The 24,181-nt window shown below is 36.5% G+C and overlaps 1 protein-coding gene and 1 long non-coding RNA gene across 10 annotated transcripts in view; one reads left to right on the plus strand and one right to left on the minus strand.

Annotated features, from left to right (window-relative positions):
- LOC129532715 (uncharacterized) overlaps positions 1–16,201 on the plus strand; it is a 115,062-nt gene extending 98,861 nt beyond the window's left edge. For both annotated transcript variants that reach the window (XR_010132775.1, XR_008678563.2), the window contains 2 exons: positions 4,508–4,651; positions 15,594–16,201. This is a non-coding gene — a long non-coding RNA (uncharacterized lncRNA). The remainder of the gene's footprint in view (positions 1–4,507; positions 4,652–15,593) is intronic.
- ZNF385D (zinc finger protein 385D) overlaps positions 1–24,181 on the minus strand; it is a 943,735-nt gene that overhangs the window by 223,442 nt on the left and 696,112 nt on the right. For all 8 annotated transcript variants that reach the window (XM_019024766.4, XM_019024765.4, XM_055383493.2 and 5 more), the window contains one exon: positions 23,005–23,147. In XM_019024766.4, the coding sequence (XP_018880311.3) occupies positions 23,005–23,147 (143 nt within the window). The remainder of the gene's footprint in view (positions 1–23,004; positions 23,148–24,181) is intronic.

A 24,181-nucleotide genomic window follows, 5' to 3' on the forward strand; every position in this document is an offset into this window, starting at 1 on the left:
CTTTTAACAAAAAGCAGCCGCAAATCATTTCTTTTCTAACTAAGGGCATTCTAAAATATCAAGCCGCACACATAAATAGGCAAGCTGGAAGCTTGCATGGGGGAATGCCAGCAGCTGCACCAATAGAAAAGGACCACCTGAAGGCAAGGCATGTACAACATTGAGGCTCCTTCTTCCCTTTTCTTTGTCACCACGTGTACAGTAAAGAAACAGGCAACATGGCACTGGCCAGGCAGACAACTCATCTGCATAATAAAAGATTAGGTTGTGGTGGCCAGATTTTCACACCCTATGCAAATGGCACACCTAGCCTTAACCAGTGTTTTGCGCTTTATGCAAATGACACACCTAGTCCAACCAGTCTTTTGTGCTACATGTAAATCAGACACTGCTTCCTCAAACTCATCCATAAAACGCTTTGCATTCCATCGCAGAACTGGCAACCCATTTCTCCAAGACCCCTTTCTCTGCAGCAGAGAAAGCCCTTCTCTTTATTTAGCCTATTAAACCTTCCCTCTTAACCTCACTCTTTGTGTGTCCATGTCCTTGATTTCCTTGGCATGAGACAAAAAACCTCGAGTATCACCCCAGTTAAACACTGCCACTTCACTGGGATTACAGGTGTGAGCCACCACACCCAGCCTCAGCTATCCTTTTAGGCAATCTCCTTCCATAGCATGACATAACGTATCTTTTATAGGTTAAGATGCTCCTTGCAGTATTTTCACCCTACCTAGATTCAGTCAGCAACATTCACTAATTAAGAGAAAGCAGAGACTTCTGAGTATATACTTAACAGTATCGAAAGTGGTGACTCAGACATATATTTGCACACAAATGTTTATAAAAGGATTATTCACAACAGCCAAAAAAGCATAAATGGCCCAAATGGATGAATGGATGAACAAAATGTGGTTTATACTGTGCATACAATGGAATATTATTAAGTCTTTAAAATGAAAGAAATTTTGACACATGCCGCAAAATGGATGAACCTTGAGGACATTATACTAAGTAAACCAGACACAAAAGGACAAACACTGTATAACTCCATTTATACCTCATACCTACAGTAGTCAAATTCATTGAGATGAAAAGAAGAATGATGCTTGCCAGGGTCTCGGGGGAGGGAGAAATGATGAATGCAGAATTTCAATTTTGGAAGATGAAAAATTTCTGAAGACAGATGGCAGTGACGAATGCACAATGTAAATACACTTACATTTAAAATGGTACATTTAAAAATGGTTAAAATGGTAAAGTTTATAGTATATCTATTTTATCACAAAAAAAGAAAGCAGAAAAAAATGTATTTTAAAAAGCCAATGTTTTGAATTGTAAGACCTGAGCAATTGAGCCACAGTGTATAAAACCTCCATCATAAAAAGACAGATTGAGAGAAATGCATGCTCATGTAAGAGCTAATTTTCTCAGTTCAAAGGAAAACACCAATCCTTGGGGTGAAGAAGAGAGGAAAGAGATGAGAAGGTAAAAAGCTAGCATTGGTTGTTAAATAAGAAGGTGAGTAGCAGAATGACAGGATAACCATGTGATTTTTGGAGAAAACAGACAAAAGGAAACTTGTTCCAGCTGTATCCTCCATCTTCACTCTATCTTAACACCAGGAAGGACTGGTGAAACAGCAAATACCCAGAGTTTCCTTGTGTTCACCATAGTTCAAAAGAAAAATATATGTCTGCATGAGAGGTAGGGGAGATCTAAGCAAATGAGTCTGAGTCAATCTCAAAGAATCCAAGAATGCTCCTGTGACAGGAAGTTCAGTAAAATGAATTCTCATGCACCTCAGAGTAGCATTGACACTATTATTGCCTTAGAGAGCCCTTTCAGTGTTCCAGATATTTAGAGTGTCATGGGAGGAATGACTGAATATATTTCAAAACACTTAATGATGTGTAGAAATGGCTGAAAGTGAGGTGATCTGCAGAGACCCTGTGGTTTAGAACTGTGGTGTCCAATGCTAGCCACATGATGCTAGTGGCTTCCCATTTGAACAGTACTGATACAGGACATTTCCAAAACTGCAGAAAGTTCTATTGTACAGTGCTGGTTTAGAACAAAGGGCAACAATAGCAACTTATGTGGCTGGACAACCAAAAATCATGTGGGATAGACTCTGAGTGCATCCCAGTTCTTGCCAATACAAACAGAAAAGGACAAAGAACAGGATGTCTCCTGCCCCTTGACATTTTTAAAGCACCCAGGATTTAGGTATAGTAACTCTTCACTGAATGTTGCCAATGAGTTGTTGGAAATTGCAACTTTAAGCAGAACAACAGGCAGCAAACTAATTTTACTGCAGGCTAATTTATATAAACAAGTTATGTTTCTATGGCATATTTCTGATTACAAAAACATCACCAAACTTCTACATAAAGACCAAAACATTTCTGATATTCAACATTAAAATAAACGTGAGCTATATACACATTTAAGAAAAATGAAAGCAAGATAATTATTTACCCAGTTGTTCCAGCTCAGGGTCACAGGTGGCCAGAGACTCTCCCCATAGCTCAGGGTGCAAGGCAGAAGCCCACCTTGCATAGGACACCATTCCATCACAGAATGCAGGCTCACACACAGTCACACTCACTCACACTGAGACAAGGTAGGCATGCCAGTTAACCTCACGTGAACATCTTTGGGATGTGGGAGGAAACCAGAGTACCCAGAGAAAACACACGCAGACATGGGAGAAATGCAAACTCCACACAGTGGCCCTGGCCAAGAAATGACATTTTTTCTCTTCAATTTTATAACAAGATAATGTTGAAGTAAATGATGTCATTTGAGTACCTGCTGTATGTTCCAGGAAAGACTGAACACAATTAAAATTGTATCTTTACAATACATACAACGGAGGCTCAAAATAGACATTAAGTTCGGTTTGAAGAAAAAAAAAGTAAATTTCCTGCATATGTACCTCCTGGATTAAAATTTATACTACATCACACAGGAATCACACTTGTCTGAGATGAAACAAGCCACATTATTGTGTAAAAGTGACTGCAACAACTTTTTTAAAATAAAAATTGTGTTCCAATCAGCACCTAGATGAAATGCCCAGCACAGTGCCTAGTTTATCTGCCTAGTTAATAGATGGCACTCAAAACTGATTGCTTTTCTGATTACACAAAATAAAAGTACTATCTGAGAAGAAGCAAAATTCCCATGTCTACAAACAGGAAAGCTAACTTGGATATAAGTGGGCAATGAGAGCCAAATGACCTTGAAGCCTTCTAAATCAGAAAACTCAGTATATGTTTGATGCAACGGTCCCTGAGAAAGTTTTATGATTTCAAAATCATATACTGTATCAGGTTCTTTTGCCCCCACTGGCAGTACCGGAATTGGCAAAGCTGTACTTTCAAATTCACACTAATCAGTTAACAGTTGTCGAAATCAAATTGCAGCCAAGGTTGTTAGAGTCACTGATAAAATAAACAGTTGTTGAGAGGGGGTGGCACAAGGCAGTGAGATCACACTAGCAGCTGGGACTCAGGGTGGGAAGATGCCTGCGAAGTCAGAAGGCAGTTAAGACCTCCACAACCTACACATTTGCAGACACTGGTTTAAGCTACTGACTCCTTTAGTCTTGAACTCTCCTAAAGGTGGGGGATCTTAACTGCATTTGCAATTACCAGAAAAGGTAAATAAATGGTAAACCGCTGAATCCACTGGCAATCCAAATTGCGAGATTTAAAGCTGGGCTGGGAATTTGAGAAAAAGAGTTGGTAAATTAGCTAGTTGGTACAACTTCTACAGATGTTTTTTTGTGAGCTCTGAGTTTCTGGAAAAGCTAAAGTTCCCTGCAGTCTCCACCTACTTCCAAAGCAGTCATCATGGCTCACTGTCAGCCAAGTTTCCTGCCAACAGTCCCTGTGTGGGGGAAGGAAAGAATCAAAGAAGGACAACTGGACAAAGGTAGTATGACTTCATCCAACTAGATATTTTTTCTCCCTCATTACTAAGTCACAGTTCTGGGTCTTTTTTCAGTTGACCTTTTCTAGGTCCATGTTCAGCATTATGTATAGAGAAAAACTGTACATTTTCACCAGGAATGGTTAGCACTTGGTTATTTTATAATTCAATATAGATGAGTTTCAAATTTGTCTTCTACCTCAAAATGCAGCAAATTCCAAGAATGGAGTTTAAATGAGCATTGTGTAAAAAGCTCATTCAAAGAAGCTCAGTCCTCATTTACAGGGAATGAGAAAATACCTAAAAAGAATGTGGATGCTGAGGCCAAAGTGTCAAATAAGTTTTTTTTTTAAAGAAAGAAAACCTCAGGGAAATTTTTAAAAACTATTTTTCTTTTTAAAAGTTAAGGAAGGGAGATATATAATTTTTAGGGTGTCAAAACCGGCCATGTAAGTATATGCAATCATGGTTTTGATTATGGTTAAGTAAATGAAGGGGAGAGGAAACTGTCATACTTATGGACCTGCTTATTTGTGATTGCGCTTATTACTGTATGTACATCTCACAGTAATCTACAGACAGCTTACAACAGTGCTGCACACTATTAATCTGACTTCACAGTGAGACGCTGAGAAAGGTGAAGTAAGTGGACTGAGAGCCACAGCTCCCAAGGGCAATGCTTGGATAGGAACCCAGATCTTTACCTTCAAAGGTAAGCTACAAATTCAAAAACTAACTAATAACCACAGACTATTTTCAGTAGTAACTGAAACTAATTCAGCAAATACTAACTGAGTGTCTATTATGTATTGACCACCTAACAAATAGTGAATTTTGGAAATATGTCAGACCTAGATAAACTCTGATAATCTTGACAACTCTTCAGTCTCCATTTACTTCAGAGGCAATTAGAAAGAAAGAAACAGGCCTGCCTTCACTTCTCAACCATCAGAGGCCTGTATAGACCCTTCCGTTTACTTTCCTTCCTTATATCATCTGGGAATGTATTAAATCTGCATTCTGGGCCTACGGCTTTCATACATTCGGTCACAAATAGAAAGCAATGGAAAGTCCTGGGTTGCTCCTGTAATGGCAGTCCTACCCAGCCCCTCTCTGTCTGATGCTAAGGCTCAATGAAATCAAGGCCAGACAGAATTGAGGACCAGTCCAAAGTTATTCTCTACTCCATCATTTATTCTAAGCTGCCAGTGATCTTTATAATTGGTTGCTGATTTCTTAATGGCATATCCAGTTTCTTGCTGACAAACAAAACAGTGGCAAGGAAAACAGCAAATATGGACAGATTTAGGATTTTTAATATTATATTTACAGACAATCCAAATGTTCAGAGTAACTCATTATGCAAATTCTGATTTGGCTTTTAAGTGAAGTATAGTTATTTTCTAAGTACTAGTATTTTAAAGGAATTGCCTAAATAATATGTAACAAAAACAAACAAAACAAAATCTCATATGAGAGTTTCCTTGTTGTCTTATTGTAAATTATTCCAGATCTACATTTCTTTGGCAAAATATTCAAATATGGCAGTAGTGAATTAATTAATCCATCCTTCCTTCCTTCCTTTCTTCATTCCTTCCTCCCTCCCTCCCCCTCTCCCTTCCTTCCTTTCTACCGTTCTTCCTTCTTCTCTCCCTCTTTTCCTTCTCTCACTTCCTCACTCCCTTTTTCTTTGCTTGCTTCTTTCTCACTCTCCCTGTCTCCTTCCTTCCATTTACATACTGCAATTAACACGACTAACCCATGCTTATTTTTCAGAGCACTTATATCTATCTGAAGAATCTCCAGTAATATAGCTAATTATGTAATATTGATTGCACAGTTGAATCCCTAAAATAATGATTTCTTTCTACTTTCACTGTAAGTCTGTTTATTTTACCCACAGAATTAATTGTAGTGGTAAAATATGTTTCTCCCTTTATATTTCTGACTGGTATAATCAAATAATTTCTTAAAGCACGTCACTTTTCATTTTAAATGTAGCTTTAAAAATCAGGTTAACAACTGCCTACATTTAACTGTAGATTTTATGTGCTATATTATTATATGTCATCTATTACCTGTTTTATAGGCTTAGCAGAATAAAATAATCATTGATCTTTTTTCATATGAATGTTATTAAGAAAAATGGTATAAACTTCAACCAATTAAAATATTACTTAAGATGCTTTATTAAAATTTATTTTAAAGCAGTTTTTCTTATAAAGACTTGACAAATCTAGAGAACACCTCATTTAATCTCATTGATGAGGATGTTTTGCATGCAAAGAACAACCTGAGGGAGTGTGAGATTCCAGAAAGGCTTGGGCTTGGGCTAATATGGTTTGGCTGTGTCCCCACCCAAATCTCATCTCGAATTGTAATCCCAATAATCCGCACGTGTCAAGGGAGAGACCCAGTGGGAGTTGATTGGATCATGAGGGGCGGGTTTCCCCCATACTGTTCTTGTGATAGTGAGTTCTCATGAGATCTGATGATCATATAAGCGCCTTGCATTTCCCCTGCTTGCTCTTCTCTCTCCTGCTGCCATGTGAAGAAGATCTTTGCTTCCTCTTCGCCTTCTGCCATGATTGTGGGTTTCCTGAGCCATGTGGAACTGAGAGTCAATTAAACCTCTTTTCTTTATGTTACCCAGTCTCAGGTATTTCTTTATAGCGTGTAAAAACTGGCTAATACAGGCTGTATAGAGTGCTAGGACATGTAGGCAGTTCTTACAGAACTGCTGTGCAAATTGCTTCTTGCACAAATCAAGAGGGGAAGAAAGATGGGAGAATCACAATCTTCTCTGTAGTTTTGTTTTTATAAACATTGATAACAACTGGAAAAAGGAACAATTGCCAATTAAAATTTCTGTATGATTCTATAAGAATCTCTTATGATTACTTGCTTGAAATATCCCATAATAGGAATTCATCAAATTTGAAGAGTGTGAATTGGAGTAGAATTGGAAAGCCTCTACTAAGAAAAAAGAAAAGAGCAATCATCATTGCCACCCTCACGGCTACCCAAGACAAGTACAGTATTACTAAGGCTAGGTGTGTTCCAACAAAAAAGATACGGAGTGATATTTCATTTAGTCCACACATAACCTGAGACGCACTTAGTAGTATTTTCCCCACTTTGAAATCTTTCTAGCCATAGTAGTATTATCTCCATTTTACATGTGAGAAAACTGAGGCACAGGGAGACCAAGTAACTTTCCCTACATTATATGTCTAGTAAGTGGTAAATCTACAATACAAACCTAGGACTCTGTGATTCCAAAACCCATGGTGTTAAGCACTACCATCTTGATACTCAATATGTGGTCTGTGGACAGGCATTGTCAGCTTTACCTGTGGCTTTTTTAGGAGTACATAATCTGATTTAATTACATACTGACATTCAGAAGCACTGCTCTATACTATAAGAATAATATGAATAATAATAGCATATATGACATTATATATTTATTTATAACTTAAAAGTATGTGCACATATGCTACTTAGCTGTGGGCGATACAAGGCTGGAAGGCAAATAAGGATGATGTTTTAGAAGAAAAAGAGTCCACACTGAAGTTTCTGAGATAACATGGACACAGTGTACTCTTTGAGGATTAAGAGGGGAGTCATCATAGATTCATGTCCCCAGGAACTATTTAGCAGGATGACATCATGGAAATTTGCTAAATTTTGCCCAGGAAAGGTTGTCCAGCCACATCAAGAATCTTACCAAGAGTGACACTAACAGTAAGAATATAATGAAAGAAAGCCATTTTATAAGAGTTTGTTTTCATTTATACAAGAAATAATCCTGGCAAAGCAACTCTTCAGACCCACAAGATATTTAAAGCTTTAAATATTTAAAGATATTTAAAGACTGAAGCTTTAGCTCAAAGCACCAAATTTAATTAATTTATATTGAATGCAAAGCCGGATATAATTATTTTATCATAAATGCAAGTCAGCTAAAAAACAAAAGGATAGGCTAGAATTTATTTTTTCCCAATTCTTTGACTTTGTCCAAATAAGAGCCAGTTCACTAAAGAGAATCAATCTGCCAAATTAGTAGTACTGAATTTACTACTTAAATTATTTAAAGTGTATTGGTTTCTTTTGCTTGTCTCTTTATAAATTATAAGCTTTATTCTTCATTTATTCCACAACATTCCACACACATTTATGATTGACAGTGTCAGTTCAATATCATGGCTGCAGACCACCTAACACATGCAAGGAAGAAAGAAAATAGCTTCTATTGAACCAGATCAATAACTAGAAATGGAAACAAACAGTGAATATAGAAAAAAAAATTACAAACATTAAAAATGGCAGGAAGATCCAAAGATGTGAAAGGAAGGCAGGTATCCTGGAATCCTAGTATTTCAAAAACTGAAGATACGGAAAAGGTGACCAGAGTAAAAGCACAATATGAAGAATTACATACGTAATAAAACATTTCCATGAAACTACAGAATTGCTTATTAAATATAAACAAAGTTCATCTATTTGTCAACTTTAAATCTCCAAAATAATTTCAGGAACCAAAATTCAATTTGGAATATTTCTCTTTGCTCCTGTAGTGAGTATTTTTTTCTTCAAGTTGCTCTTTTAGCTTACTTGGCTGTAATAAAAGTAAAGCTAATTTCCCCTCTCCCTGCCAATTACTGTAAAGAAAGACCATCTAAACCAGTTAAATACAGGCAACATGATACATAGATGTGAAAGCAATATCTACGTGCATTTATTTTTTATTAGCCAAGAATTTCTTTAAATTTATTTTAAAGAAAGAAATTTTAAACATTTATTTTTTAAAACAAATTTTTAAAAAATCCTCTGAAGAGCTCAAAGGCATCAGCAAACGATATGCAATTTAAAATAACATATATAATGTATCATGTTTTCAAAGGAATTCTAAGAGTAACGTGAGCGCTCCAATTCTACATGCTCCCCTCTCACAGATTCTCCACACTTTCTAATGAAGTTAGAAATCAATGAGTTTAACACAAGCATTGAGATTTTCCTCATCATTTTGGACTAACAGTTTCTGAGACCAGTGTGTTTGGCCTTAAATAGAGTAGAAGTTATTAAGTAACACCTAAACTGAGAGTTAACTGATTGGAAGTTTTTTGCTGTTGTTGATATGGATTGCTTTCCTTTTTAAGGAGTATGTTAGCTTTTATTTTTGCCAGAAAAAATGATTTTCAGGACCTTGCAATTATCCTAACAATTTGAAGTCTTAAGAAAAAAGGGCCAGGCGCGGTGGCTTACGCCTGTAATCCCAGCACTTTGGGAGGCTGAGACGGGCAGATCATGAGGTCAGGAGATGGAGACCATCGTGGCTAACACGGTGAAACCCCGTCTCTACTAAAAATACAAAATAAATTAGCTGGGTGTGGTGGCGGGCGCCTGTAGTCCCAGCTACTCGGGAGGCTGAAGCAGGAGAATGGCGTGAACCTGGGAGGTGGAGCTTGCAGTGAGCCAAGATCGTGCCACCGCACTCCAGCCTGGGCGACAGAGCAAGACTCCATCTCAAAAAAAAAAAAAAAAAAAAAAAAAGTGAAGAAAAAGTCTAAGGCTAAGAGCATATAAAATATTATCTCATTTATGTTCTGACTCAGGTTATTTTAATTATTTTCATTCAGCTAAAATGGAACATATTCATCAGATCTACCATATAGTATGTCTGTGATCACTAAATTATATTGTGTGGAAAGAATGGTTCTATTTTGGCTAGTAGGCATAGCAATCTGGAATTTTTTTTTTTCTTTCTCTTGCTTTTTTTTTTTCTTTTTGGTAGTGATGGTGGTGAAGAATGGTTTCTCAAAGTCATTGTGAAAACTATTAGAATAATGCCATTTATATAGCAAGTTAAATGTACAGACAAGTCTGTTCTGCCAATTTTAAATTTAAATTGAACTTCTTAACCTCATTCAGGAGTTCTATGACACATATAGTGGGATTAATGACCCTTGCTTCTAAAAGTAAAATCTTCCTAATACTCAGAGCCCAGTGCTTATCTAAAAACTAGAGCAATTTCTTGAAAAATAAAGACCTTTCTATAAAAAATTAAGCATGAAATTGACATTTTAAATTTTGCAAGCTAGATCAACTTGTTTTAAGAAAGTGTAAATAAAATCGACCACTTCTGAGAAATAATTAAAGGGCAGTGCTAGAAGGGTAATGTTAATTTGTCCAAGACTAAAATACCATCCCTACTCTGAAACTTGATGCAAGTTAGAACATCATCTCAATCAGATTCCATTAGAACTGATACTCATATAAGCAGCAATTAATAAAAACCAGAAATTTTACTAATCTCTTTTACCTTCACTGAATGTATAAACGTTTAAAGTAAATTATAATGTCTTTAATAGGTAAATTTAAATTGAATTTCAGGAGTAGGTTGCCAATCTATCTTCATAAACACATTTTCTGATTGACTTTTCAGTCACTTCTACATAGTAGAAAGTTACAAGAATCAATGCATCAACCTTTCTACCTGGATATTATATAGTTCTACTATAAGGCTTTTGAACAAGCCAAATTATAACTGTAACATAAAGACCACAGACCTAGGGCATGTTAGATATGCCTCTCATGTCATGTCAGATAATACAAACAAGTGTCTGAAGCTGTCACATTTAAGTATTTATACTGGCTGGATCCCAAACTAATGATATAGGTAGCAAATATTGCAATAAAGTATTAATATTTTTTATTTTATTATTATTATACTTTAAGTTTTAGGATACATGTGCACAATGTGCAGGTTTGTTACATATGTATACATGTGCCATGTTGGTGTGCTGCACCCATCAACTCGTCATTTAGCATTAGGTATATCTCCCAATGCTATCCCTCCCCCCTCCCCCCACCCCACAACAGTCCCCGAAGTGTGATGTTCCCCTTCCTGTGTCCATGTGTTCTCATTGTTCAGTTCCCACCTATGAGTGAGAACATGCTGTGTTTGGTTTTTAGTCCTTCCAATAGTCTGCTGAGAATGATGGTTTCCAGTAGTATTAATATTTTGCTGAAGATATTTGCTGCTTATAAAATTTGAAAAGCTTTCTAAAATACAAAAGCTATATAGATGATATACTAAATAACAATGTTGATCACCTGAGTATTAACGTGTCTTCATTTTTGTTCAGATATTTTTTTTAAATAACAAAACTTGAACATTACAGAGATCTGGAAGTTTCCTTGTTTTTTCCTTACCTATTCCAGTGTCACTCACTCCTCAGAACCACCTGCAAATAAGGACTTGTGTGGTCGCCCAGTCTATCTTTCATGTATTGTAAATTAATTTCAATCTCCCTCTCTCTCTCCTGCTTTCTCTTTCTCATTGGCATGTGATTTAAAAATACACACACATACACATATATTCTATAATTCTATTACATTTTGCAACTGGTGTTTCTTCCCCCAGCAGCATTGAGCTTCTGTGATATTTCCATGTAAAAATAATTCTTTCATTCCAGTTGTCTCTTAAGGTATATTTTATAATTAGATCTTAACATGTGTATATATGTGTGTATATATATGTCTGTATATGTATAAATGAAGTATATCAGTTTCCCATTGTTTATATTGTTTTTTATTTTTTTGCTACTAAACACAAAAATGAACATTTTTGAACCAAGTCTCCTGATACACATATGTAAGAAAGAGTTTTTCTACATACCTGCACTCAGTATTTTAAACCATGAGCCACAGTAAGAAGCTTGCATACGTGCATAAACATATGTATACATATACACAGGTATATATACACAATATATGTATGTTTTTTCTCTCTGAAATTATAAAATTTTCACTATGATTTTAGGTAAGTAAAATTAAAAACAAACTTGAAGCTCAAAATAATTATTTATCTGCCTCATTCCAAACAAGGCTCTTAAAACCAGATTCTGTCAATAGCACCTCATAGGTAGCATAACTAAGGTGATTCTAAAAATCAAATATGTATTTAATGAATTTTTTTACCTAAAAAAAGTAAGTAGAATTATCCGGAAAAAAAAGGCATTTTCTTTATAGAGCTCCAAAAGCTCCATCTATCTGAGTACATAAATTCTATATATGTTAGAAAGTGGCAGAAAACACTGGTTATCTGTCTTATATCACAGGTTTTTGGGAAGGCAAAAACTGTTGCTTTGCAACATACTATGTGGTAAAAGTCACAGAAGCATTAACATGGTACATATGTACAGATGTTCTAAAGAGCATAAAGATGTTTTGATAAAACTGATTATTTTTCTATGTGATTTCTTTAAAGAAACTGCTTTAAAATGCCCCAATCTATTGTACAACTGGACTGTCATTTCTTTTACCTTCCATTAAAAAAAAACTTGAATATAGAAATTAAAAAATAAAGTTTCTTATCTCTATATATAGTCACTTAAAATACCTGTTTTTTATTTGAGTCCCTTAAAATTCTTTGACAGGTCCTTGAAATAAATTTCATTTTAGAGTATTCAGGGAAAGACGTTCAAGAATTAACCACTAATTTTATCATTTTAATATTTGCCCAAACTCAAGATAAAATGTGGAATAAGAGGTTATACTTCAAAGAAAGGCAAAATGCAAGTTATCTTACTTTTACTCTACTACTGTCTTGATTTATGAGCTTCCGAGAGAACCATCTGACATTGGCACACCTCTTCAGGATAAGAGAAATTACGTAGCGCTAAAGGAATTTCAGTAACAATGTACTTGTGACTCTCAACCATACGTTATATGAATTACCTAAATAACTGCTTCAAACTCCCCTTCCTTTTCTACATGTGAATGGAACCATGAAATCCTAAACATATAACAGAGCAGTGCTTCTCAACAATCTTTGCTGAAGGACCGGCACTACCCCTATCAGTCATAGACCAATACTTTTATAAAATACAATAAAAATGAGTTATCAGAAAAAATAAAATGAAATAGACTTACAAAATATGGCCATAATTCTTGATTGGTTTTCACAGATGTAAAATTGCTCTGTTAAGTTGCTATAAACACCTCTAAATGCTCACTCTCAATTTCCATTAAACAGTTCTCAGATCAGTATGGGTCTGTGTACCACACTTTGAGAAGTACTGAGTTATGAAACAAATATACTTGCTGGCAAAAAGTTCTCATTCCTTTTACTAAGAGTAATTGTTCTTTACATTTGTGTTGGCGGGAGGGAGATGTGGAAGAGGCAACTCTACTCAAGTGATAGTCTGAGAAAGTTATTCTTTCATCTGTACTTAGTTGTGGAAATGGATTTTCCCACTAATTTTGGCCATGGGGTAGAACACAGTGACTCTCAACACTTAAAGCGCAAATAAATCACCTTGGGCAAGTGCAAAAAAAAAAAAAAAAAGCTTATTAAGGTTTCAACACCAGAGATTCTGGTTCAATAGGCTTCCTCAATGCCTGCAATTTCTGTGTTTCTCCTAACCTTCAACACCTTTACTCACTCCGAGAAGGTCAATATGATTATTCTAGTTTCACAGATGAGAAAATGCAGACTCCACGTTTTTGCCTTAGGCTGTAAAGTATTAAACATAGAACTCAAATCTTTTAGATTAAAAGTTTAGTGTTGTTGCTTTTTCTTATGTATGCCCTATAGTATAAAAGAATATTGAGTTTTACAAAGCCTAAATTGTTACTGAAATAGCAATGTATTTTTTAATTTATTACCATTTAAAGTTATTTATTCCCCTGACAATGATTGCCATATACAGCAAAAATACATGTGCTGGTGACATTAGACAGCATCTTTACTGTCCACTGATGTCCTAGACACTCTTTTTTATAGTCATTCAATCACAGACTCTCATTCAGGAAATATTTTGCTTTCTCAGTTAAGTCCCTTGAGGTATACCAAATTATTAAGTTAATTAGCTATTAAAGTATACCAAGGCTCATATAGCTGATTTAAAAAATTACAACCATTTGCAGACAAGAGGTCATCTAGCTATGTTGAAAACAAATTGTGCTGGACTTGGATCAAGGAATCTGAAATCTAGCCATGATTCAGTGATTTACCATTTGTATGATTTGGGGAAAATAATTTTCTCTCTCAGTTCAGCTTCCTTATCTGTATCATTTAGATAACCTGCAATATGCAAGGCTCTTACGAAATTAGATTTTAAAAATAATGGGTATAAAAATGTTTTCTCTACAGTCTTTGTCAGTTAGTTGATGATCAATACTTTTTTTTTTCCTATTAAAAAAGGCAATATATCGTGTATTTACTTCCTTGGTTCGTAAGAGTTACGGGGTAGGGGGTGCTAAACTAGCTCCAAATAGAGAACTTTCTTACCCTTACAACTGTATGTAGATGACCCACAATATAGAGTCTGTCACCCCACATGTAGGCTTATATACTTTCACTGGATGTAGTCAGGTAGGAAGCTGGATTACCAGTTGTCAGGAACACTGCAGAAGAAATTCCAGCAAGTGTGGGTAGGCAGATCAGATGGCTCTAAATATCCTTTTCCTATTAAGGGTTGTCATAATAATACCATAGACTGGGAGGTTCCAACAACACACATTTATTGTCTCACGGTTCCAGAGGCTAGAAATCCAAGATCAAGGTGTCAGCAGGGTTGGTTTCTTCTGAAGATTGTTAGGGAAGGATCTGTTCCATGTCTGTCTCCTTGGTTGTAGATTGCATTCTCCCTGAATCTCTTCACCTTATTTTCCTTCAATGCAAGTCTCTGTGTGCAAATTTTCCCTTTTTATAAGGACACCAGTCAAAATGAATTAGGGCCCACTCTAACGATCTCATCTGAACTAATTACATCTTCAATGACCCTATTTCCAATTAAGATCACATTCTAATTCACTAGGAGTAATGGCTTCAACATATGAAAATTTGAGGGACACAATTCAACCCATAATACTATTAGTCAATGTTTAGGATCTCCATGAGAAGTAGATGTCAGGAGTCCCAGTTTTCTCTTAGTTTTGCCATTTGCTAGCCATGAAACTGGACATCACTCAATAACTCTAGGCTTGCTTACCTGTAAAATAAGCATGTTGAAGAAAAAAATTAACTCTAAAATATTCTTTCATTTTAACATGTCTATGTCTAAGTGTGGAGTAGAGGTCTCCAAAAGAGCTACTGGATCACAAAATGAGGTGTAAGCTTCAATATTTTCTTATTTTGGTCCTCTTATTTACTCAAAATCCCAGTTAGTAAGAAACTCACAGTAGGAAACAGGTCAAATATATTACTTGCAAAGCCTCATCTCATTATGATTAGGTTGACTACATAAAGGATACCTATATATAAATATATAGATGTGTGTGTGTGTAATGTGTATTATGCCTCGATCTTTAATGAGAAGAACAATTAACATACGCATAAATCAAATATCTTTGGAAGGATAGATACAAAAGCCATTTACCACATTGCTTGCCACTTAAGAGAGAACTAAGTTGCAGGGGAAGAGCAGTCAGGAAATTGTTGCATTCTCTTCAGATTTTGAATCAGAGGAGAATGCGCTACCTATTCAAAGAGTAAACAAGGATTAAATAAGAAAAATATTCATGCGTTGTGCATTTGTTTAGCCTTTGGTTTCTGAGTCTGAATAGTGTATACTGAAGTCATTTTGTGCTTCGAGGTCACTATAATAAGTACACTTGACTTTGACAAACTTTCCATTTTGCAGAAAGCTACAGGACTCAGCAAACATGCTTAGATATCTGCTTCGGTGTGAAACGTATAATGAAAGAAGACTTCATAAGCAGCTGTTTCTTAAGAAGCTTCTGTTATACAAATATGACACAGTTAATGAACAGAACTAGAGAGCAATCTGCTACATCTGTCTTCAAAGGACAAGGAAGATAGCAATCAATACTGTATTTACGACGGCATTTTTCACCTGAAAAGTTTCCACTTATTCACCGCTTGTGTCTAAGAAAGACAGGCTTTTTTTTACTTAAAATTTCTCCCTTGCTGCTTACCTATTTTAGTGGTAGCAGCAGTTGTATAAACTTAGTAAGAACAGTTATTAATGTGTAAACTGAATTAATTAATATCTCTTTGAACAAAACAAATGGAAGTGTGCCTAACCACTGTTTCTACCACTGGCTGAGGGAAAGAAGGCATTTCCATAGCTGGAGCAGGTAATAAAATGCAGAGCCAGAGGAGAGAGCATTATACAAGAATCATTTTTTAAAGGAAAGAAGACAAAGTGTGCCAATTCCATTTTAAAGATGAAGGAGACAAAGATTCTGAAGGGTATATATCCAAAGATAATAAAAACATGAAATTTGCTGTCTTGGATTCTGTATTTTTATCTGTAATATTATAAGTGTACATCTAAGCTAAAGTTCTAGAATAATCTCTATATGTTAAGCATACTTAATGCTGTCTTAGAGTCCCAAAATACCTCACCAATATTTTATCACTATGACAACCTTTATGGACTTACACAAAATAGTTGATGAATACTATAAAGAATTGATTTGTAAGTACATTCTTTGGGCAACCACTGGGATTTTTACATCACTATCCTTTTATTAACCAGAGTAAACAAACACATGAGCCAACTTAAAATTACAGATGCAAATTAAGGAGATGACTCGAGTCTATGCTTGCTTTTCTTTCCTAATAAGTGATTAAATTAATAATTTCTGTTAGATGTCAGTTATCTAATGCATAAAACAGTGAGTGCTTAGAATTTTTCTTTCTTATTGACACAATTCCATCAATTACACTTCTTATGGTACAAATGTTATGGCTATTTCTCTTCTATCAATTATCTGTCACGTGTTTTTCCTGTCTTTTTATTTATCTATATCTATTACCTATCTACCTATATATCTATCTATTCCACTCCATTCATTCAAAAAAACGTGCGTTGAGTCTTTGCTATGTTTCTTGTTCTATACTATGGTTACCTTAATAAAAAATATGCATATGGTATTTATCTCAGATTCCAAAGCAAACCTTAACCTTTACCATATAGCTTTCCTTGGCCACCTCCAAGTGACCTCTCCTTCCTTTGAACTCAGGTAGCATTTACTTTTAAAGAACTTTGAGCATTTAATTATAGTTCTTTATAGAATGATTTAACTACTCCACCCCATTTTCAACAAATGAAGCAAACTCTAGAGAGTACCTCCCGGTGTACAGTACACTGTTTAGTTTAATCTGTTAACATCTAGATGTTTTTCTAGTACCTGATAGAAGAGAATGTTTAAAGGAGTACTAATCAACTATGTCAACTTCATAGATAACCATTCTTCCTCCTCCTGCTTCTGCCTTTCCTCCTCCCTCTTCTCCTTTTTCTCCTCCTCCTCACTATCCTGCTTCTTCTCTTCTTCTTTCTCAGTGTTATCATTGTCATCGTATTTCTAGTGTCTACTATTGTCAGACACATTATCAGTGCTTAATAAATGCCCAGTAAGTGAATCAGTAAAAAATTACCACTTCTCCCTCCTCATACTCTTCATTATATTTGTTAATGTTATGTTTTTAACAGGTGCTTTCAAATGCAGTTATTTTAAGTAGTCACGTTTTTCAATATACAGAATTATTGAGTAGGACTCAAAAGTTTGTAAAAGGAAGAAATCATTGAATGAATTAATAAATGAAATACGCATCTATGTGTTTTCCTCAGCAACATTTTTGAGATCATGACACACATAAAAACTTTTAAAATTTCATAGAAAAATGTTGGCCTTTAATCAGTTGAAACGCAAGTGGTATCTGGTATGTAGTAAGCATTCAATAAATGGCTGCTGTAACCAGAGTCCTGAGCAATGTCATACAAGGAAGGCTCGTAGCATTTCTGGAAGCTAAAATATAACCACAGGAGGATCATTCTTGAGATACAGTTGCACCTATAGAAAATTCAAATTTCCCCCGTCTGTCCTCTTCCCAACACCCCACCACACAAACACCAGAAGGTAAGTTCCATAATTGTAAGAATTTAGTTTGCTAGTTTCACTACTGAATCCTCAGGGCCTAACACATAGTAGGTATTCAATAAATATCTGTTGAATAAATTTTTAAGAACCCCACTGTTTGGGAGTGTAAAAATTGTTCAATGTATTTCATCTTTCTCCTGCCTTCCCCTCCCTCCGCCTACATATGTTCAAAATCTCAGGCCCCTCCCCAGAACTTTTGATTCAGAATCTGTACTTTTAACATGATTACCTGTGATTTCATAGGAGAAGCACTGCTATAAATCACATAAATTTCACTTTTCTGTCCTCCCATGGATAAAACTCCTCAACTTGTTGATCAAAACCCAATCTCACAGTACACTCAAGTTTCCAGCAGTTGGTCCTTTGTAAAACTAGGAGTCAGCTGCTAGGACTTGATCTCTCTCTCTCTCTGTCTCTCTCTCTCTATCCCCCTCTCTTCCCCGCCTCCTCTCTTTGCTCTTTCTCTTTGCTTTCATGATAAAATCATATTATACAGAGGAGCAGCACAGAGTCAAATTTCGTATGCTAATTTACATTTTTAATGTTAAAGAACCATCAGCCAAAGCTAGCTAAAGCAAAAGTTATCCCTTTTATTGCTCTTCTTTCTGCCTCTTTACTTTCTATGTGACCTCACTCTTCCTTGTGCATATCCTAGAAGGCAGAATAACTAAATATTTACTGAGTATCTGGCATCTGCAGGCACAGGAAGTCAGTTTTCCTCATTTAATCTTTATACCAACTGGAAATAGAGCCATGGGGATGGGGCCATGGTATCATGCTCAGTCAGTCCTCATGAACACATTCTCCAAAAGTAGTACTTTTTCAGTGACATTCTAAAAGTTTATTATTGTCACAACTATGAGTTAGAATATGAAGAAAATACATGTTAGAGAAATAAAGAATAAAAGGGAAATGGCGAGACCCTAGGAGAAAACTGTCATAAAATGTGGCCATTTTTTCATGATTACCTTCTGTTCTGAACAACATCCCAAAGTCTGGCCCAAGCCATTCTCCTTCGATCTCTAGCATTTTAAAAGCCAACTATACCTCTGATAACAAACCTAAGAGTCTGGGCTTTTAAATTGTTTAGTTATTTTAAGGTACAGGACACTGGGGCTCTGATAGATTTAGCCTTTGTCCACAGTTACAGAGACATTCAGCTTTTCTGATTCTGCATAGTGCTTTTCATTCTATCACTGGCATCTCAGCACCAGGGCCACCCCTGCTTTACATCCCAGAGACTGGAAGCCTGAGGCTTATATGCCCACGGATCCTTGCCAATAGTGCCCAGGTATATTAGACGCCACTGAAAAGAAGTATTTCACAGAATGTGGATGGAAATAACTGGGATTACTGAGTGTCCTGTGTCTGCAACTCCATGACTCCATGAAAGTGAACGGAAAAAAACGAGAGCTAGCAACAGTCTTCTCTGACCTGTTTGTCGAATACTCCCAATGGTTTTGTATGCACCTAAATCCTTAAATTATTTCCCATTTGAATGCCTGGAATAGTTTGTATTTTTTTCACCCAACCCTCACTAAGACAACCATACAGCCATTTGCTCCTGTACTCAAGCTAACATTCTATGCTGTACATCTTTCTGTATAAACACACTTTATTAACAAAAATTTCCTTATTTGTCAACTTCACCTTTACAAACTGAATTGTTTTCATGGCAGAGGTCATAACATAATCTGTTTTCACTGTTTCTGGCACATAATGATGCCAGAACAACTAGCAGCTGCTGAATAACTAGCAGTTGACTGAATGAACTAAGCTCAAACCCCTTTCTAATATTTCTTTCCTAAACATCATCTATCTACTCCCATGACTGTTCTCTTTCAAGAAATATAAATTCAGAAGACGATCACTGGGATCAGAATATTTTTAAGCACTGAAACTCTAATGTCTTAAGAGATTAAAGGGCAGGCTGGGAAATACGTGAGGAATTCAAGGAAAGCTATCTTTTGTGTGAAAGCTACTAGAACATCAAGGGATACATTTCTAGGGAATAGCTTCTGTTGTGGCTCCTTAAAAGTTGGCTTTGAGGAGACTAAGGGATCCTGATAGTCTCATTGAATGTCTTATTTTATACCTATAACTCAGCTCTGATTCTACATCTGTTTCCTTTCCCTCCTAACTATGCTTACTTTTATAGACGTTTCATTATTCTTGCTGATTCACACCCAAACTTCATGGTTTATGCTCTTGTGGAAGACAATAATAAGAGATATCCACTTATATTTTTATACATTTTATAAGTATACATTTTAAAATTTTTCCTTTATGTTTCTGCCAACTCTATCCCAAATAGATGACTGCATATTCATATCCTCAGGGGAAGAATATAGTCTCTGATCACCAGGCAGAGAGTCTCTGATCATCATGGACTTTGCTTTATAAAGGTCATATGGGTAAAAGTTGTTGGGTGGCAGAGTTCATCACTTATCATCAAAGAAGGGATAGCTGTATTGTGGATCTAGGTAGGAGGGACTGCTGACTGCCTTGCAAAGTTTGTGTGTCTAAGCGTGGCACAGAAAAAGCTGAGAGCCAGGTGCCTAAAGGGTCATGCTAGCCAGGTGCTGACCATCTCATGAATGCCTATGTGGATAAATAACTTGATGATCAGAAGAAGTCTCCCACCAAAGCCTTATAACCTGTTAGATAATTGTTGGAGTCCAAAACCTTAGCATACCCTGAAACAAAATTAGAGTGGATTTCCCTCCAGCCTGATGAAATGGGATCTCTTGAATGAGAAATAAAGTCAATTTATGGCAGTAAAAATTACGTTTTATACATACCGAAGTTTTGGGTTTTGATTCATATCTGCTGTAAAATCAAGAACTCAGACCGTTACTGAAGGAGATGCTCTGTGCCCTAATTCTGAGTCAAAAACTACCTGATTATGGGCTTTCCAACAAGGAATGACTTCATCCTTGGCTGGCTATATCTTGACCATCACTGGAAGGGAATAACCAAGGAAAAAGCAACAGTTGGAGCAACAGAGGGCCTCTTGGTTTAAGTAGAATAAATATCAACACAAGTTAAAATCCATGATGGAGGAAAAAGAATCAAGTCAAACTTTTGCAATCAGTTAGTCAAGGAACTGTCACATTTTCAGAATCAGAAGGGTTTACAAGCTGCTTATAAGCATGCTGCTTATCACTTAAATAGTGCTTGTTATATACCAAGCCCCATCCTAAATGATTAACCCACACAACCCTTACCACAGACTTATGAGGCGTATTATATTATTAGTCCCATTATGTGGATGAAGACTTGATGACACATGGGAGTTTTGTGACCCTTCCAAGGTCTTATCGATGGTAACAGGCAGTTCTGAGATTTGAACTTAGTGTAGCCACAGAGTTCGGCTTGACCAACACACAACGCTGCCTTTGCCCATGAAAAAACCCCACAAATCTCTGAATGGTATAACCTCCCAATAAAGAGACTATCATACCTTTTATTTTAAAGATGAGGAAATAGCAGCAAAGAAGGTAAAGAGATTTGCTCAGGATCATGTAGCTCAACACATCACTCATCTTTGTTTTATGTTAAGTGATATTCATTGTCAGTCAAATTAACCACTTTGTTATTAATATTTCCCAAGAGGCAAATCAAAAGTTTTAAATCCAGCCTTTTATGGCCTTCCAGGAATTTTACCTAAAATGCTCTTAAGCTGACATGGGACCGCAGTGATGGGATGCGGTCTCAGAGGCCAGAAAAAGCACCTTGATGGGTAATTCCCCTGGGTGTCTGGGACACAAGGCTGTGCCAGGAAACCACTTAACAGAAGAGCAGGCAAGAAATCAAGGAAAGGGAACCCAGGGGATTTCAGTGTAGTCATTTAGGAATAAGGGAATTTGATGCTGAGCAAGGTTTCCTCTACTCTTAATGAAACACCTAGGATTAGAAACCTGTGTTTTGTAAAGGTGATCTTTATGTTGCTTTATTTATGAAATATCAATTTCAAAACAAGATTCGTATGGAAAATTCTTCTCCCTACAAAAAGCAAAGGGATCATTTTGATTCTCCCTTGTCTTTTAGCAAGGACTAGCATATAGCTGTACTGACTCACTGACATGTCCAAAGTCCATGTGACAAAGTACTGTTAAGGAAAATAAGACCCACTGCTATCTCCTGAAGAATTATTTAATTGTGGGCCGAATATATATATATATATTTATTTATTTAAATCCATCACGGGGACAAGATATTTCAACAAGAAAGCTGTGTTATTTAGATCACTGGACATTTAGTGACCTCTCATGTTAATCCTTTCTGCTTTGGTTGCATTGACATGTCCTGTCATTGACAAGCTCAGACTTGCCTTTTAACAACCACTGTTGTTATCTGAAGGCTGAATAGATAACATTAAAAAAAAAAAAGTCACTTACTTGTTTCTAACCTTTTCAACCCTTATTTCAATTTTCATCCTAAAAATACTCTTACTCATTGCAGAAAAAGAAACACACGATGGTGAAAATGATGCATCTGCCAACTTACAAAAAGACATCTTAAAAGTGAAAACAGAGGCAAGAAAGTAATTGAACCTGTGCTGAGAGGCTATTGACAAAGCCCAAAGAAACAAAGAAATATGAGAGTTAACTTGGGCAACAATAACACACACTAAAACTCTTGCTACCAGAGTTGTTTTAAGTTAATGGTGGGAAGAAAGTGCTGTATACTTAAGACATAATCACTGCTGTCATTGTCAAGGTCCTATTTATTAAGTTAGAAAAATATAACAGATTTGGAAATTAAAGTAGATAGAAGAAACACATTTTTAATTTTTAAATACCTGCTGAAATTCTAATGTTCTCTCTAATAAATACATTGTTTCAATATGGATGTATACCTACAAAGCTATAGAACTGTTGCTGTTGCCCAGAAGACACTAGAGGGGATACATCAACTCATGATCAACCGAATCGGATCGAATCTCTTTTTATTTTCCTTGAAGGAGCCTGGTTCTGGGGATTTTGCCTAACCAAGCAAACAACTAACTTCTTTATGGCTTCTAGACAAACCATGCAATGAACAATATAGCAAAATGGAGGCAGTGGCCGAACCAACCCTGGCCTTTAAGTTAGTTTTCCAATACCTTCCACTCAGGCAAAGACAAATTTGGCAGGTACTTACCGCATTGAAATTGGGGAAGAGGTTGACTGCAGCTGCAGTGTCAAGAGGAAAGGGAAGAAATGGTTTAATATCCAGCGATGGTTGCAAAGGAGGGGCTGGTGGACGGACAAGGGCCGGGAGAGCAGGACTCTGGCATGTACCACCTGTGAAGACCAGAGCAAAGGGAGCAATCAGGGACACCACGCATGGAAAAAAACACCAAAGTTGCTTTTGAGACAAAAAAGGCCAGCTTTGTGGGTCACTGGAAAAAACAAGACATGGACTCTATTGACCTCAACTGGGAACTGGCCAATGAGCAAATTTGCCATTAGGCAGAGGGAGCTAGTTGAACTGCTCCATTTTCCTTTGATTATTATAACTATCTGGTTATGTAAGTAACATCAACATTTCAAATGCCCCAACCTGTCTTTATTTTCCTGCCTAGAGCTCCAGATTGGGTCAGTCACAAATCTGCAACCAAGATCTCTGAATTCAAAGGGAAAACCCCTCCATCATGCACCCATCCCTCTTTGAAAACTAAACCACTCACAATATGCATTAAGTCTGAGTGATTATTTTACAGAACTGCTCTTTGCTACCACATCCAAAACTCTGGCAGCAAGATGACATGAACTTGGCACATAAAAGAAATTTAACCTCGAACTCAGGCAGCTGTACCTTACTGCTCTAGCAACTGGAGGATTAAAAACCAGCAAAACCAGTGCTACGATGATGTCTGAACTATTCAGCACCCCTACAGCTCTGAGTATTCAACAACTCCCTGCCTCCCTCCCAGTCATGAGTAGGTGGAATTTAGATGGCCACTGTTGAGCAGGCAGTGGGAATATTATGCCAACAAAGACATCCCCTTTGCATGCCAGTAAGTAGCCAGCCTTTTGCAAGAGAGCACATACATTTGCCCCCTGTTATAGGACTCCGCCACACTCAGGAGCTGGAAGGATGGAAGCCCATCTTTAGTGTTCAGTCTCCCATATTTTGGTAACATTCCAAAACATCAATTTGCTGTTAATTAAAGGCTGTTTGAATCCTAGGAAACTGTTAAAATATGCCAGCATTCTTCTAATCTGAGAGGCAAGCAACAGACTGTAAAAACCTGCTGGTGAGAATCCAACAGGCATTAGGAAAACAAAATGCAGTGGGATTTTTTTCTCTCTAACAGTAAAGAATTCTAGGAGAC

The sequence above is a fragment of the Gorilla gorilla genome, chromosome 2, assembly GCF_029281585.2.
Source record: "Gorilla gorilla gorilla isolate KB3781 chromosome 2, NHGRI_mGorGor1-v2.1_pri, whole genome shotgun sequence".
In the NCBI taxonomy this organism is placed as follows: Eukaryota; Metazoa; Chordata; class Mammalia; order Primates; family Hominidae; genus Gorilla; species Gorilla gorilla.